The sequence below is a fragment of the Myotis nattereri genome (assembly GCF_964212035.1).
Source record: "Myotis nattereri genome assembly, chromosome: 6".
NCBI classification, from domain to species: Eukaryota; Metazoa; Chordata; class Mammalia; order Chiroptera; family Vespertilionidae; genus Myotis; species Myotis nattereri.
In genome coordinates, this window is record NC_138081.1 from 70,230,902 (window position 1) to 70,246,520 (window position 15,619).

General features: G+C 36.7%; 1 protein-coding gene across 1 annotated transcript in view; it reads right to left on the bottom strand.

Moving 5' to 3' along the window:
* The window catches only part of UTRN (utrophin), a 445,898-nt gene that overhangs the window by 220,390 nt on the left and 209,889 nt on the right, over window positions 1-15,619 (bottom strand). The window contains exons 50-51 of the mRNA XM_081094315.1: window positions 12,329-12,534; window positions 10,578-10,732 (exon numbers count right to left, since the gene is read on the bottom strand). Coding sequence (XP_080950441.1) covers window positions 10,578-10,732; window positions 12,329-12,534 — 361 coding nt within the window. The remainder of the gene's footprint in view (window positions 1-10,577; window positions 10,733-12,328; window positions 12,535-15,619) is intronic.

A 15,619-nucleotide genomic window follows, 5' to 3' on the forward strand; every position in this document is an offset into this window, starting at 1 on the left:
GTCCAGACCAGAGGAAAAGTGAAAATGCCCTAGAACCCTATGGGTGAATTCAGAGGATTCCTTATAGACAAAAGACAATTATATACCCAGCAAGCATAGAAGACCAGGCTGGCAGGGGAGGTAGAAAACCTAAAGTGACCCACAAAAGGACAAATTACCTACTGGTCATCAGTGGAAAAAGTGATTCTGCTTTTAAGATATTCACTTTGTAGGAAACTGCAGAAAAACAACTGTTAGATGATGTAAGAAAACTCTACTTTGTTGGTTACGAAAGCCAAAGATTAAGCGTTTGGATCAAGGAGACAAAGTTCTACCACGGACTAGCTCTGACAACCTGGGCAGCTGCCTGTCTCCTCCAGCATCATTTTCATCATCTCTGAAAACTCTGCTTGGCACATGAGGTTCTCCATGGTCTGAGTCTTTGCTTACCTCCTCAAGATCATCTCATCACTCCAAGCCTCATTTTTCATTTACCTACAAAAAAGAATCAATTCCTAATCCTCAAAGTGGTCACTATCTCTATCTTATCCAGAGCCTTACTTTTTACTTCTTTTACCTTAAATACCTCTTCCCTCCCTCCACTACCCCGCCCCCCACTGCATTCATTTTTACTTATCCTGCAGAACGTGGTACAGACACCTTCCAAACCTACATGTACCTCATCCCTGAGCACCCATGATTTCCCTACCATGGCCAATGCTGCTATAACAAAGCACTACAAACTTAGTGGCTTACAGCAACTATTATCTCACAGTGCGTAAGTTAGTTTCTGAGAGGGGTCTCACTGGACTAAAATGAAGTTGTTGGCAGGCAGGACTGGTTTTCTCTAAAGGTGAATCCATTTCCTTGCTATTTCTAGTTTTGAGAAGTCACCCACATTCTTTGGCTCATGGTCCCTTCTTCCATCTTCAAAGCCAGCAGTACAGGGCTGAGTCCTCACGCCACATCTCTCTGACCCATTCTTCTGCCTTCTTTCTCCACTTATTAGGACCCATTGATGATCCAAGATAGTCTCCCCATCTTTGGGGCCATTATCCTGCCTGTCTCATTATACTGTACCTCCGATGGCAACTGAAAGTGACTACTTTGTTGTGTGTTTAAAGTTTCTGAATCATCAGTTTACCCGGTACCCCCAGGACCTACACAGAGTAGCACCTCAACAAGTATTTATTACAAATTAATACAAAAGTAGGACTAATATCTCCCTTCCTGCAATATTTTAATAAATGTATCAAAACACAGGAAACACTCAATAAATAGTAATTTACTGTACCTTATATATGAACTTGATGAAATACTGGGAAGTTAATTTTACTTACAGCATACAAATGAGCGATTTAATCATAAATGTCCTGAGGAATCTTTTTAAATTCACATATATCTGGTATCAGATTTTTTATTTCAAATGTAATCAACTACTAAAAATAATGAACATAGTGACAACTAAACCCTATGTATAGCAGTCCAGATTATCTTCATATTATTATAATAAATACACATTTTAAGTTTTTATAATCATAATATATGTACATATAAATAACTTATAGTCTGATTTTTGAAATTAATATAATTTTATGTGAAATTGCTAGTAGAATATAGTTCAAAGGCAGTTCTCCATACCACCCTTTTCAGTCTTCTTAAAAATTAGATAAAATGCTAGAGTATGGTATAAAGGACACCACAAGAATCTTTTATCCATTTTCAAGGAATTTCATATGAGGTATCATACTACCATAAGGCCAAAATTAATTGCTAAAATTAGAGGCTCAGGAGTGTTTATGCACACTTTATTAGACAGGCTAATAAATTACCATTAATGCTATTGGGCACTGCGCTCAGAAGAAAACAACCTAATTCTACACCTCTGCCAATTACTAGCTATAAGGCTTGGGGAAATCATCTTAATTCTCCAATTGTGTGTGTGTGGGGGGGAGCTCATCCCTAAAATAAGTTGTTTGGACTAAAAGTAAAGGACCCATTTCAGACTGACCAAGGGTCCTTTTAAAACTACATAATCCATCACAGCACACAGATAATAAAACCTGCTAGAAGAGTTCCCCCATTCTCACCTATCCCTAGCTTCAAATTTGGCTTCATTAAGAATCCCTGCTTGGAAATGAAAGGTGACTGATGGGAGTGCATGAGCAGAGAGCAGAAAGCAAAAAGGTCGAGGAGTACTGATGTGGAAGCTTCCTGAGATCACACCCAGCACTGAGCTCCCGTTAGTCCATGCTTCACAATGCAGAGTTTCTATCTGGTAGCTCTGGTTGCTGCATCTCAAGAAAGACCAGAACAGAGCTAGAGGAGATACTGGGAAATGTAATGAGAGAATACAGGGGAAGGAGCACTATCATAGAAAAAGAATCATCTTAACTTTGGGAAATTATGGCTACTAGACAAAGGCAGAGAAGTTTCACAAAAATCTTTTTTAACCTACAAATCATAAAGAGCAAGGACAGGCTGAAAACCTAAAGGATAAAATATCTGATGTAAAAGGCTAACTTTAGCAGAAACAAGATATTTTACTTCAAACAGAAGTAACACACTATAGAATTCTTTTGTAGAAGAAATGGTACAGAGGAAAAATATAAACTGCTTCTCATAAAAGATTAGAGGAATTCACTAGTGACAGATTTACTTACAATAGTTTACATTAAAGATAGCGGGGATCTAAAAAATGTAAACGCTTAGCTTTTAAGGAGATTTATATTATAAAGGCAACAGATATAGCTTAAAGTAATCAATCTAAATAGCTTATAGTTATCTTGTAGCACAAAAACATGGCCACCCACATAACTGCCTTGTTTAAATATTATTTTAAAGATGTTAAATGATACTTGGTATTTTAAGCTACAAGATATACTGGTTAATCAAGTGTGCATGTGCTTAGAATTGGTCAAAAGAGTGTTTGAACATAAATACATATGTCTCTTTTTTAAACTTGAATGGAAAAGAGCATCTCAGAAAACCCACAAATATGTGTTGCTAAACTTTGGTATACTTAAAAGGTGACCTTTATTTACAGGTACTTAAATAAGTATATGTATCTTTTTCAGAGCAGAAAAAAATGGCCGAATCAGTAGTTTGACTGGCATGTAGAAAACTTACACTGAAACATTATTTAAGCTTTTCAATGGGTACCTTCACAAGGTAATTTTGTTCTTTGGTAAATAAAGTAGGATTTAGCTGGGAAATATATTAAAACACCCCATGGGGAAATGCAATACATTTAATGAAGAATTAGTCACTGCAGATATCTCTCTGTTACATAGAGATTGGGATATCGTCAAGCACTTTAAAAATTCACCCCGTGGGATTTAAGAAGACTGCTGTAAGCAGCTAATACCACACGCTCAGGAAGCTCAAGAGAGAGCCCCAACCCCCTTGCCCATCCCATGATGCCTGCCTGCCCTTAACTTTATATAACCCAAAGGAGCCGTTTTCTCTTCGGCTGCCATTGACAGCAAGTAAATATTTAAGACCACAGAGCTATCCTCGTGAGAGGATTCATCCCACCACATCCTATTTCCTTTTTAGCTAAGTCACTACACGAAATTCGGCCTTTATTAGCCAACCAACATTAGACTGTAACTCAAATGCTACTCTGCACCTTTCCCAGTTGGCCAAAATCTACCTTCAAAACCCTTCTGTTATGCCCAGAACTCCATTCTGTGTTGGGAAGACTCCACAGATCAATCCCTTCACCTTATCTTAAGGAAAATTGGTTTCCCTAGGGCCATCAATTCCCCCAAAAGCTTTCAATGAAGTTTTTTTCTTGTTTCTCTCAGACCCTATATTCCTCAGGGCGAGGAGTGAGACTAAGGGTCCTCTTCTTTGCTTTCCATTGCTAATTCCAGCCATTGTTTTCTCTTCCAGGCAAAAGTCTACTCTTTCAAAGCATAAGACTTTTATCCATTATGGTCAAATCCTCACCTCTAGGTCTGTGGTCACTGCATATGGTTATAAAGGTTGCTCACTGTCTCAACAGGTAAATGGTGTCTGAAATCCAACTCAAGGTCTTCTGAACAAGCCACAGGCTCTGGTGAGGGACTGCATCACCAGGGAAAAGGACATTAGAGACAACATTATGGACTAGAGGTAAACCTGGTCTCTACTTCCTTAAAACACCCTCCTCTCCCTGTCCCCTATCTTTCATCTACATTCTTTCTACTTGTCTCTGAGTAGATGAACATTGCTGAAGAACACTACATGCATATCTTCACTATGCATGTATTATTATAAACCACAAGTAGGCACCGGCACTGTCCAGCAATAATGCAAAGACCCCTAGGAAGCTCTCTGTCCCACACATCAGAATTCTGACTTTATATCTGATCTTCTTTCTTTGGATATAAAATCTGAAGTCTCACCGAGAGCATGCCTCACAGATCATAAAGAAAGCAGAAGCACTACACAGAGAACCTTTCATCTTCCTCTCACTCAGGCTCCAATCCACATTGCGTACTCTTCCCCTCATTGTCCTTCCTGCCCTAACGGAAAACACATCCCAGCTCTTACCAAACCAAATTGTCCAGATTTCGCCTTCTAGTCTACTCTAGGACCTTCTTTCCTCTACTTTGTTCTGTCTTGAATCATCAGTCTTTTCTCTACTGGATCATTCCCATGAGCACAAAACCATGCTCTACCATGTCCCATTCTAAAGAAAAATCAATGACCACACTGAGAAACAACAAGCCCTCCAGGTAGTACCCAATCTCTCTCCCTCTTCACAACAAGCATTTCTAATGTTCTTTCCACAACTTGGTTCTACTTCCTCACCTTCACCTCATTCTCAGAAATGATCATTTTAAGTGTAGAGAAATCTCATCTTAGCTGTGCTAAGTAACTTTAAACATGTCAATGAAACTTCTCTGAGCCTTATAGCATCCAATTAGACCATGCATTCTTAATGGAGGCAGTAAGTAATTCTTTAGAAGGGTAAGGTGGAGGACGGGAACGGGGAAAAATTGACACTTTCTATGTATAACGCACAACTATAAAGTACAGAAACAGACATACAGTATACCCATAGTATTAAAATTTCATGAAGGAAGGTACCTAAAAAAGGCTTCTTAGGGGGTTAATAATATTTTTTTAAAGGTTGAGAAATACTGGTTTAAATGAACTATAAATTTATGTACAATTCTTAAAGTTCCTTACTTCTATCTTCACAACAACAATGTCAAGAATTCAAAAAATGCTTACGATAAGTTCACATACTTTGTTTAAGAAGGCAAGGACAGATTTGTACGTTTTAGAAAGAGCTCCAAATAAAACAGTTAAAAACTGTAAATGCCACTGTATTTAAAAGAGAAAATCCTCTCAATACATAGAAACTCCAGCTGTGACCGGTGAAGGGACCCTGTGAACCACAGTTTTGTTGGATTTTCCCTGTTTTATAGATAACAGTTTACCCAAATCATGTGGTATTTTGTTACAACAGCCTGAACGAACTAAGACACTAACGAAGAAAGTTACATATTCTCATAGTTTCATCTAGTAAGAAATATTTAGAGTACCTATACTGCATTCAATAAATCAGATAACCAACTAGTTTATAATTAACGTACATAGAAACTGTTTGAAATGACTATAGACAAATGACTGACAGTGACTCAACCTTCTGCTATTCTCACCAGTATCACAAAACAGACTAAGGGCAGTGGGTTTCTAAGGAAGACATCAAAAGATAGAGCACATGCCCGACTGGTGTAGCTCAGTGGGTGAGCGTCGACCCATGAACCAGGAAGTCACCAGTTCAATTCCTAATCAGGGCACATGCCTGGGTTGCAGGCTCAATCCCAAGTAGGGGCATGCGGGAGGCAGCCAATAGATGTTTCTGTCTTTCTATCCCTCCCCTTCCTCTCTCTCTAAAATCAATAAAAACATGTTTTTAAAAAACATTTAAAAAGACAGAGCACATGATGATAATCTGGCTAACCTTCTGTTGAGCATATATCATGTACAAGAAATGTTTACATATAATCTTTGTCCTCATAATAATCATACACTTAGATATGATCTCCAATTTAGAACCAAAGAAAGTGTCTCAGTCATTTAAAATAATAAGCTCAAGGGTGTTAAGTCACACAGATAGGAAATGAATATACTGGGATTTAATCAAGAATGGCAGGTACCATAGTGAGTTTACCTTCCGTTCTGCCTGTACAAACTGAGGATTGCCTTAAAGAGGCAAGGCAAAATATGGCTTCTGGAGGGTAAGGGCAAAGAGAAAAATGCAGAGCAATTAATTATCTATAAGAGAATATTTAAAACATAAAGTTATATTACCTCATTTCCTTTACAATATTTCACCACCAATCACTACATGTGTGTATATGTATATATGAAAGTATGTGTGTGTATACACACGTATGCCTATAGTACTACAATTGTGTGCGCACATACACACACACACATAGGCACTCCAGGGTTAAAATAACTTTTCAGACCCAAAAAGGCACCTACACTCCAAAAGTTACTATGAAGATATTTTATCTATTGTTAACTCAGTACTAAAAAAAAAAATTGTTAATTGGCATTAAGAGATGTAAAAGAAAAAATATCACAGGTTAAGAGTAGCAGCCAAGATACATCAATTAGGTTAAAATGTTAGAGACAGACCTATTGTATATAGAATCCAAAATATCAGGAGCTAGTTGTGTTTCAGAATTTAAACTTTTTTGCACATTAGAAATCTATTATGAATGTATCTATATGACTTATTACCTCTAAGTAGGATGTGAAGCGGCAAACACATTAATATGTCTGCACTTAGGAACAAGGCTATTCACACCAAGAAGGATAAATAAAGACTATAATAAATGGTTTCATGTCAAGCCAAAGTTTTCTGATATCTCAGCATATTGGATTTTGGCACTGCAGATAAGGGACTATGGACCTGCAACTGTGAGTGGCCAAGTTACTTAAGCCAATTGCAGTTCACAGAAAACATTTCCTTTGAAAGCTGATATTAAACTTCACAGATTATCCCACAATCACAATATTCCACTGGCAAGTATAATAAACTTCACCCCTCCAACACTTGGCTACCAATGGTATATGTTCAGAATTGAGCTGGAATCTAATGAGCAAAATATACTGACTAACAAAATAGGTCCAGAGGCATGGAAGCATGGAACAAACTGACATATCTCAGAGGAGTGGGCAAGGGATGGGAAGAAATTAGCCAAAGAACTTAAATATGTATGTGTATACACAGCCCATGGACACAGGCAATAGTGTGGTGAGGGCCTGGGGGGTGGTAGGAGTTGGGTGGAGGGAGGCAAAAGAGGGGAAAATGGGGGACATCTGTAATACTGTCAACAATAAAATATATTTTTGTATTTATAAAACAAACAACAAAAGAATACAGCTGGGAGGCAGGAGGTGGGCCATGTGCAAGGCCTCCCAGCGGTCATTACAATGGCCACATACTAGGGAGTGTTACATTATTCATAGCAGAAGCCCCATATCTTTAATCAGATCTGGCTTCTAAACTCAACACAGGTAAGAACCAGTAAGTGGAATCACAGACAGATCCAAGAGGTGAATACACGGAGCAGTCACCAGATAGCTGGCATTCTGACAGCAAAGAAAAAAGGTAAAGAAAAGAGCCTTGCTACCTAGACAAAAAGTCTTGCATTCCAATCTCGGCTCTGCCTGTATGAGCTGGGTGACCTTGGGCATTCCTGAACTTCTCTCTGCTCCAGTTTCATCAGCGACATAGTGTTGAGGAAAACACTGCCTGTCTCCTGTGGCTGTTGTGAGGATTAAATGAAATAATGCCTGTAAAGAGTTTAGCACAGTGCCTGACAATGAGAAGATACTCAATACAATTTACACAGTAAAAATAAAGCACAAAACTCACAAAGCATAGCAGCCTGAATAAACTTACTATCAACTCTTCAGAACTCGAAAGTGATCATAATTTCGTATAGAGAAATCTCATCTTAGCTATGCTATGAAACCTTAAACATGCCATTGAAACTTCTCAGAGCCTTGTAGCACCCGGTTACACCATGCATTCTTAAGGGAGGCGGTAAGTGGTTCTTTGGCAGGGTAAGGTGGAGGACAGCAGTGGAGGGAAGAAATGACTCTTTTTATGTATAAAGCATAACTATAAAGTACAAAAACAGACACACAGTATAACCATGGTATTAAAATTTCATGAGGAAAGGTACTTTAAAAGGCTTCTTAGAGGGTTAATAACAATTTTTAAAAGGTTGAGAAATACTGGTTTAAATGAACCGTAAGTTTACATGCAGCTCTTAACCGTCCTTAATCCTATCTTTACAACAATAATGCCAAGAATTCAAAAAAATGTTTACTATAAGTTCACGCACTTTGTTTAAGAAGGTTAGGACAGATTTGCATATTTTAGAAAGATCTCCGATTAAAACAGTTAAAAATTGTAAATGTCACTGTATTTAAAAGAGAAAATCCTCTCAAATCAAAGAAACCCCAGCTGTCACTCATGAAGGGACCGCCACAGTTGTGTAGGATTTTCCCTACTTTATAGATGACAGTTTACCCAAATCATGTCTAGATATGAATATACTTAGTTTTTTTCCCCTCAAAATGGGGAAAGAAACTAGAATAAGGGCAACTATTTGTAACCACCATGAAGTTGGAACACTGTGGCTGTCTTCGCTATGATAAATGAAAGATCACCTTGGAATATAATTCATTTTTAATTGCCTCTTCCATCTAATCTAACTACTGCTGGAGTCTGTCATAAAATATTTACAAAGTAAAAGCAAAAATAAAGAATTGGGGGTGCTAAATAAAGCAGGCCACACATTTCTACGTGATCAAGTTTTTGGGCATTGTTTACAACAAAAACAAAGTCATAACTTATATGTGAATTTTGGGAAACAGATAAAGTATGATTAAGGACTCTCTTAGTGTTACAGCTGTCTTTTTAAAACAAACATGATTGACATACAACCTTGTATTATTTTTAGGTATACAACATAATGATTTGATTTATGTATTTATTGTAGTGTGATTAGCATCGATCACCACAGTTACAATTTTTCTTGTAATGAGAACTTTTAAGATCTACCCTTTCACAGCAACTTTCAAATATACAATACAGTATTGTTAACTATAGTCACCATGATGCACATTACATTCGTTTTATAACTGTAAGTTTGTATCTTAAATCTGTTTTTAATTCACCTTCTTCCCAGCCTTGGATTCTAATCCTTTCTACACCCAAATACCTTGTTACAACAAAAGAAAACAGTTGTATAAAACGCTAGAAAGATCAATATTATAGCTATTTTCTGCTTTAACCACTTATGAAGTTTTGTATTTGCAACCCCAGTCTTATTTCCTCCAGAATCCTAGGTTTTTCATGCTCATATACCACCCTCTTAATTTTGAGTTTTCCAAAACTCCACTTTAGAAGTTGTAACTAAAAATGGCATTCTAAAATTGTATAAAACATCTTCATGTCAAACTGTTATTAAATGCTTGACCATACTTTATTACCACTAATACACATCAAGCCAAAACCGGTTTGGCTCAGTGGATAGAGCGTCGGCCTGCGGACTGAAAGGTCCCAGGTTCGATTCTGGTCAAGGGCATGTACCTGGGTTGCGGGCATATCCCCAGTAGGAGATGTGCAGGAGGCAGCTGATCGATGTTTCTCTCTCATTGATGTTTCTAACTATCTCTCTCCCTTCCTCTCTGTAAAAAATCAATAAAATATATTTAAAAAAAAATACACATCAAAAAGTATTCTAATATTATCCATTTTATTCACAGAAAAACAAATGTGTTATGATATCTTTGATAGCTTTCAGGCAGCTGCATTTGCATATGTAAAGATGTGTGTGAAACCAAATTCCCTTAGGCAAGGTGCTCCCTGCAGGATGCTGAAGGTAAACACATCTTGACTGATGGTGAATATAAATATGCTATCTTAAACAGATGCTAACCACTGTTTATAGGTCCTCAAATCCTAGGTCTTCAAGTGACAGAAAAATCTCTCTTATAAACCCACATGCTATTTTAGACTGTTCCAAACATACTGACTAGACAGAGTAATAAAATACATATATATATATATAAAATACATATATATATATGTTAGTTAAGCCCTGAATACACACAGAATAGTTCAGGAGTCTAGAGTTGGATCCATGTGTTCTCAGCCTCAACTGAGGCAATCCGATCAAACAGCCCACTATTTTAATGATCATTAGGATTACTATCACCCTAATGAAGCTGTGCATACCTGAGTATTCCTTAGCATCACGCAGCTACAAGATTTACTCTAGGTAACACCAAGGAGACCAAAAAAAAAAAAAATCAGAACACATAAATAATCACTGGCAAGGTTTAGACTTATTTAAGGAAAATCTCCATGTGCTAAGTCAAGTAGATATTGTATAAATATAAATATACATTCTGTATGATAACACTCAGAATAGCATTAAAAAAATTTTAATCACAATAAAATGTACTTCTAGTAGTCACACATTTTGACATGTTTCCATGAAAAAGCCAAAGCCATCAAATTCTCAACCTGACAAGACACCGTTACCTGCCAGGGCCTCAGCGTTTACCTTTGTTTGAGATTGATCCACGACGCTTTCAGATACTCGGTGGTTTCCTTCACGTTCCTCGTGTCATCGCTACCATATTCCCCCAGCAGCTTCTGCAGGATGTTATCGAACGCCATCACGATCCCGTCTCCAGGACCCAGTTCTTGAAGCAGTATCTACGGTGCAATTTCAGGCGCCATGGTTAGACTTGGTCACTCAGTAACCAGTATTGCCAAAACATTGTTCCTCCCAGCAGGTTTTAATATGTTTTAGACACAGATATCAAAAGGAGAAAACAAATTATTGGACAAACTCTTGCATGTAAGTTTAAACCAAAATAATTACAGACGTGAAAAGAAAAATAACTAAGAAAGTGATCAGGTACATAGCAGATGACATTAAACAAATGATTGGCTCTTCCTCTTTTAGATATTTTATTTCCTAAAAACAATGTCTTTTTTCATTTCTTCTGCTAAACATATGATCCTTATAGGAACATGCACTGATTAGGAATGAATTGACTATAGAGTTCCCTTATATGTATGTATAGCAATGGAAAGGGCCAACAATACAGAAGTCTTCTGTCTCCTGCCCCTCGATCACTGTGTATGTTTATAGGTAACTGCTTGAGTGGATCAAGCTGCCACGCAAGGTTCACTGGGAGTTGCTTGAATAGCTACACTGAGGCTATATCCATTGGCATATCAATTCCTTGACACACTTTTTCAGACTCTGAGAGTCCCTGGATCAAGATAATCCTCATGAAATCTAAAGGACAAATGAAAGTTCCTATAGTTTTTTGTGGCTATTGATAGAAAAGTCAACCCTAAAGTTTCAGAAGGAAATGACCATACTGCTAATTATAAAAGAATATTCTACATATGATGATTAAACCATTGATACCACTTTGAATTGTATTCCTTTAGTGAAGTTTCAGGGGCTCTGCTGATATTACTTTTGATTCACTTGGTAAAAACAATTAGCAGATATCATAAACACAGGGAATGATCCAGGAAATCAGGACACCTGGCCACTTGATTTTATATTGTAACCACAGAAAGTCCATATGTATGAAGAATGAAAATATACTTTCATGATTTAGATTTAGATTCCCACATATCCGTTATTATATTCTTCACAAATGTACACTTTTATCTTAGGCTATCTGAAGGGCAAATAAATGTTACACTAAAATATAAACTGACAACCATAACCTCTAATTCAAGAATATTTTCTGTGATTGCAGAGAAAATTTAAAATAGTGCCATACATGTTCAATATCATCAACTCTATTAGCCAAACTGATCACAGAAGGTACCTGCTCTGATGACATTGATAAATCAGTTTGTTATAAAGGTATTAAAAGAAACTAAACTTACTTATTACCTGATTTGTTCCCTACAGTAGCCCTCAAATGAAAGTCTCAAGAAATTTCCTAAATAGAAATAACCTTCAGGGTACACATGAAGGGAACAAAAGAAGGTTCTTGGGATCCTAAATATGTTCCCTTCCTAGTGGCCGGTTTGTGGGTGTGTTCCATTTGAAAGGAGTCAGTGAGCTGTAAATCTAAGATATATGTACATTTCCATTTGTTATGCCTCCAAGAATTTTTCAGAATCCTTCCTGGTCAAATGCTTTATATTAATTTCAATGTGTATTCTAAGAACTTGGGGAAACATCATGACAAGAATCCTTAAAATTACAGAACCAAAAAAAACACACACACACAACCAACAAATCAATATCGCCAAAAGATATCTAATGGGTCTTACTTGATTATCAGAAATTTGTTTGATAAGTGGATCCCTTCGGGCTTGTTGAAGAATATAGAGTCGAGCCTCATATTTTCTCATAAGTTCTTCAGTCTCTTCTCTGTGGTCATCCCACTGTAGGCTGTCAATCACCATGTCCTCCAGCTGCTGCTGCCGCAACTCTACACCATGCTGAGTGCTGTCCCACTGGTTCCTGACCTTCTCCACTACAGGAAACATTACAAAAAAGAATTCCTGAAAGTGACTCTCAGGAAAGGGGAAAAGTATCTGATACCAAATTTATTACAAACGAAGCTATCAATAGAAAAGAGAAAAGAGGCAAGTCGACACACATTTTAAAGAAACGTCAGTCTGTCATGCTATACAATTGATATATTTTGGAAACCATTTTTGAGGAAAAATTCTTATGTTAAACTCTATTAAATTTTATTTTTTTTACTGTTCCAACTGCTGGCCTCACTTTTATTTCTTTTCTTTTTTTGATATATGAGCAGTTTTTTTTTATATATTTTAGTTTATCTTTATTGTTGAGAGTATTAAAGATGTCCCCCATTTCCCGCCCATGACCCCTCTCCACCAGGCTCCTGCCCCATCCCAGGCCTCACCACACTATTGCCTGTGGCCACGGGTTACGCATGTATGCATACAAGTCATACAAGCTCTTTGGTTAATATATATTTCAAATGCACTAAAATACCTCACAATAAAAATATCTACTACTGTGAACTGATAAAGCGAAAAATTCTAAGAAAAATAATTTTCTATATTGTTTTATATTTACAGGACCTGGTTTAGAAAGGTATTAATAGCACTTTGTGACAGAACTTTAAGACACAGGCATAGTCACTTGTCATCCTCAAAGGAGATGCTCTAAGGTAATCTTGATTTGAAAAGAAAACTCCTTAAGAATACTTTCACATTTGTTTTACTGTAGCATTAAATCTCTCTAAAAGGAAGTATTTTTCTATGTTGAAGTTCAAGAGAAACACTAAAAGTAAGGTAAATTCAAGTTCTGTGTAACCAGCAGCCCTTTATCATAAAAAAACAACAAAAAACAACAACAAACAACAGCTCATAAATATTGGCTCTTGTCTGCTCTTTTTTATTGTTTCTTTCTCTTTCTCTTTCTTTCATTCTCAGTCTCTTTCTCTCCTTCCCTCCCTTCTTTCCTCTTCTCATTTTTAAGATGAAGTTAAGAAAGATCTAAGGAAACAAACTTCTGATTAATGACTTCGAGGGCAGTTAATGATCTTAAACTAAAGTACCAATAAGCAATAGCTTTCAATATCTTCAACAACCCATTGATAAGAGGTAGAAACTGAAAAACAAACTTCTAGAAGTTATTTTGAATGTCAGACAGACTGAAGGGCTATAATTAAGTACCAGGCCAAGAAGAACTTAATTACAATATAACATTTCTTCTGGTAAAATTCTTGGGATAATACAGGCTATATAAAGCTATCAATCCAATATTGTTCAGAAACCCGCAAATTACACTTACATGTGTTAATTCTAAAAAATTGTGTCAATGAGATGATTTGTTTTATACTGTCTGAATAAAAGCTTAAATAAATTGCTTAAGATTGTAACTTAAGGAGAAGACAAATCTATCATAATGTTCTACTTGTCAGTTAAAGAATTATATACAATAGTTTTGACCAATTCTACTACAAACAGAATCCTGAAATATTGAACAAATAAAACTAAAGACATCAAGCGACTGCAAATATCACCGGTTTATCATAAAAATAAGCAAATGATCCTATTATTTGTGAATAAGAGCAAAATGCAGGTTACTTTTTGTTGTAGAAGCTGAGGATGGCTTCTCATATAATAAATAATGATAAAGACTATGCAGTCTCTACATAAGAAAATGGAGAGAAAACAGAGAGAGAGAGTTAAATTGGAAAGGGAAGATATTTGGGAGAAGGGAAGAAACTTTGGACAAATGCAGAGGTGGTGGGGAAAAGGAAAAAAAATAAACGTAAGATGGTAGAAAAGGCAAAATGGAGATGGATTTGCAAAGAGTTTGGTGTCATTAAACCAGAGAAGCTCCCCTGCCAGCGATGGGAAATGGGGTCCCTCTGGATCTCCATAGGCATAGTAATCCATCAGTTCAGAAAAGAAAGGAAAAATGGCTGAATCAGTAAAAATAAAGCAACACTTTAAGACAGTAAAAGCTCTTTGCTAACTCATCTCTTGCAACAACCTTGCTGCCACACATTTATTTTGAAATCAAAGCGCCTTTTTTATAGGAGAAATAGTCGAATTTCTCCCCTCGAGAAATAGTAAACAAGGTGATAAAATACATTCCAGTTTATATTCTGTCACAAATTAAGTCCATCACTTGTATGGAGCACAGTGGGAGGCCCCAGAAAGGTGACTTTTCACAATCTGTGGCGGAGAGAAATTTCAGTAACTGTGAGATTCACAATGAAGTTATGGGGGCAAAGATCTAAAGATAGAAAACACCAGGGACCAGAACAGGGTGGGAAAGACTTTATAGAGGGGGTGACATTTTATTAGCTGAGGAGAATTTCACCTGGGGAGAAAAGGCTGAGGGGAAAAAATATGCGAATAAAGGTAAGTAGAATAAGAACTGTCCAGAAGTTTTAAAGAACATGTACAGTACAAAACAGCTACAGATGGGGCCGAGGGCTGTAGTGGAAGAAGGTGATAAAAGCAGACTATGACCGTCCCTAAAGTATGTTTGGATTTCAAAATAAATGTGGCAACAAGGTTTATTATAACAGATGAGCTAGCAGAGCACTTTTAGTGTCTCACAAAGTGGGGTTATTTTTCCTGAATTCGCCATTTTACTTCTTTCTCCCTCCTTTTATTATTAGATTGTTTTTGTCTTCCCATTCTTGAGAATTTAGACTTTGTTTGATATGACATACAGATGCTTTTAAGCCAGATATTAAACTCGAAACAGAAATTGTGGCTGTGGTTATGTTGTTTGCTTATTTTTTTATTTTGCTTTATTTTGTCTTTAGCTAAGGTGTTCCCAAATTACTGCCAGCTACAGAGGTACAGAGTAGTTGCTCAATAAATATTTTTAGACTGAATTTTGAGAACATGAGTTAAAAGACATGCTAAGATTTAGTTTTAGTGAATGAATTACAATGAAAGAATGGGGTCGCATTCCTGTGGGTTTCTCTAATTTTTGTTTTCTTGGTTCCTTCAAAAGGAATATTAACTTAACAGCAAATAATCCAATGAGTCAGTAACTACTTAAACATAATAATATTAATACTTTGAGGAATTCAAAAGGGAATTCTGACTGTTCAC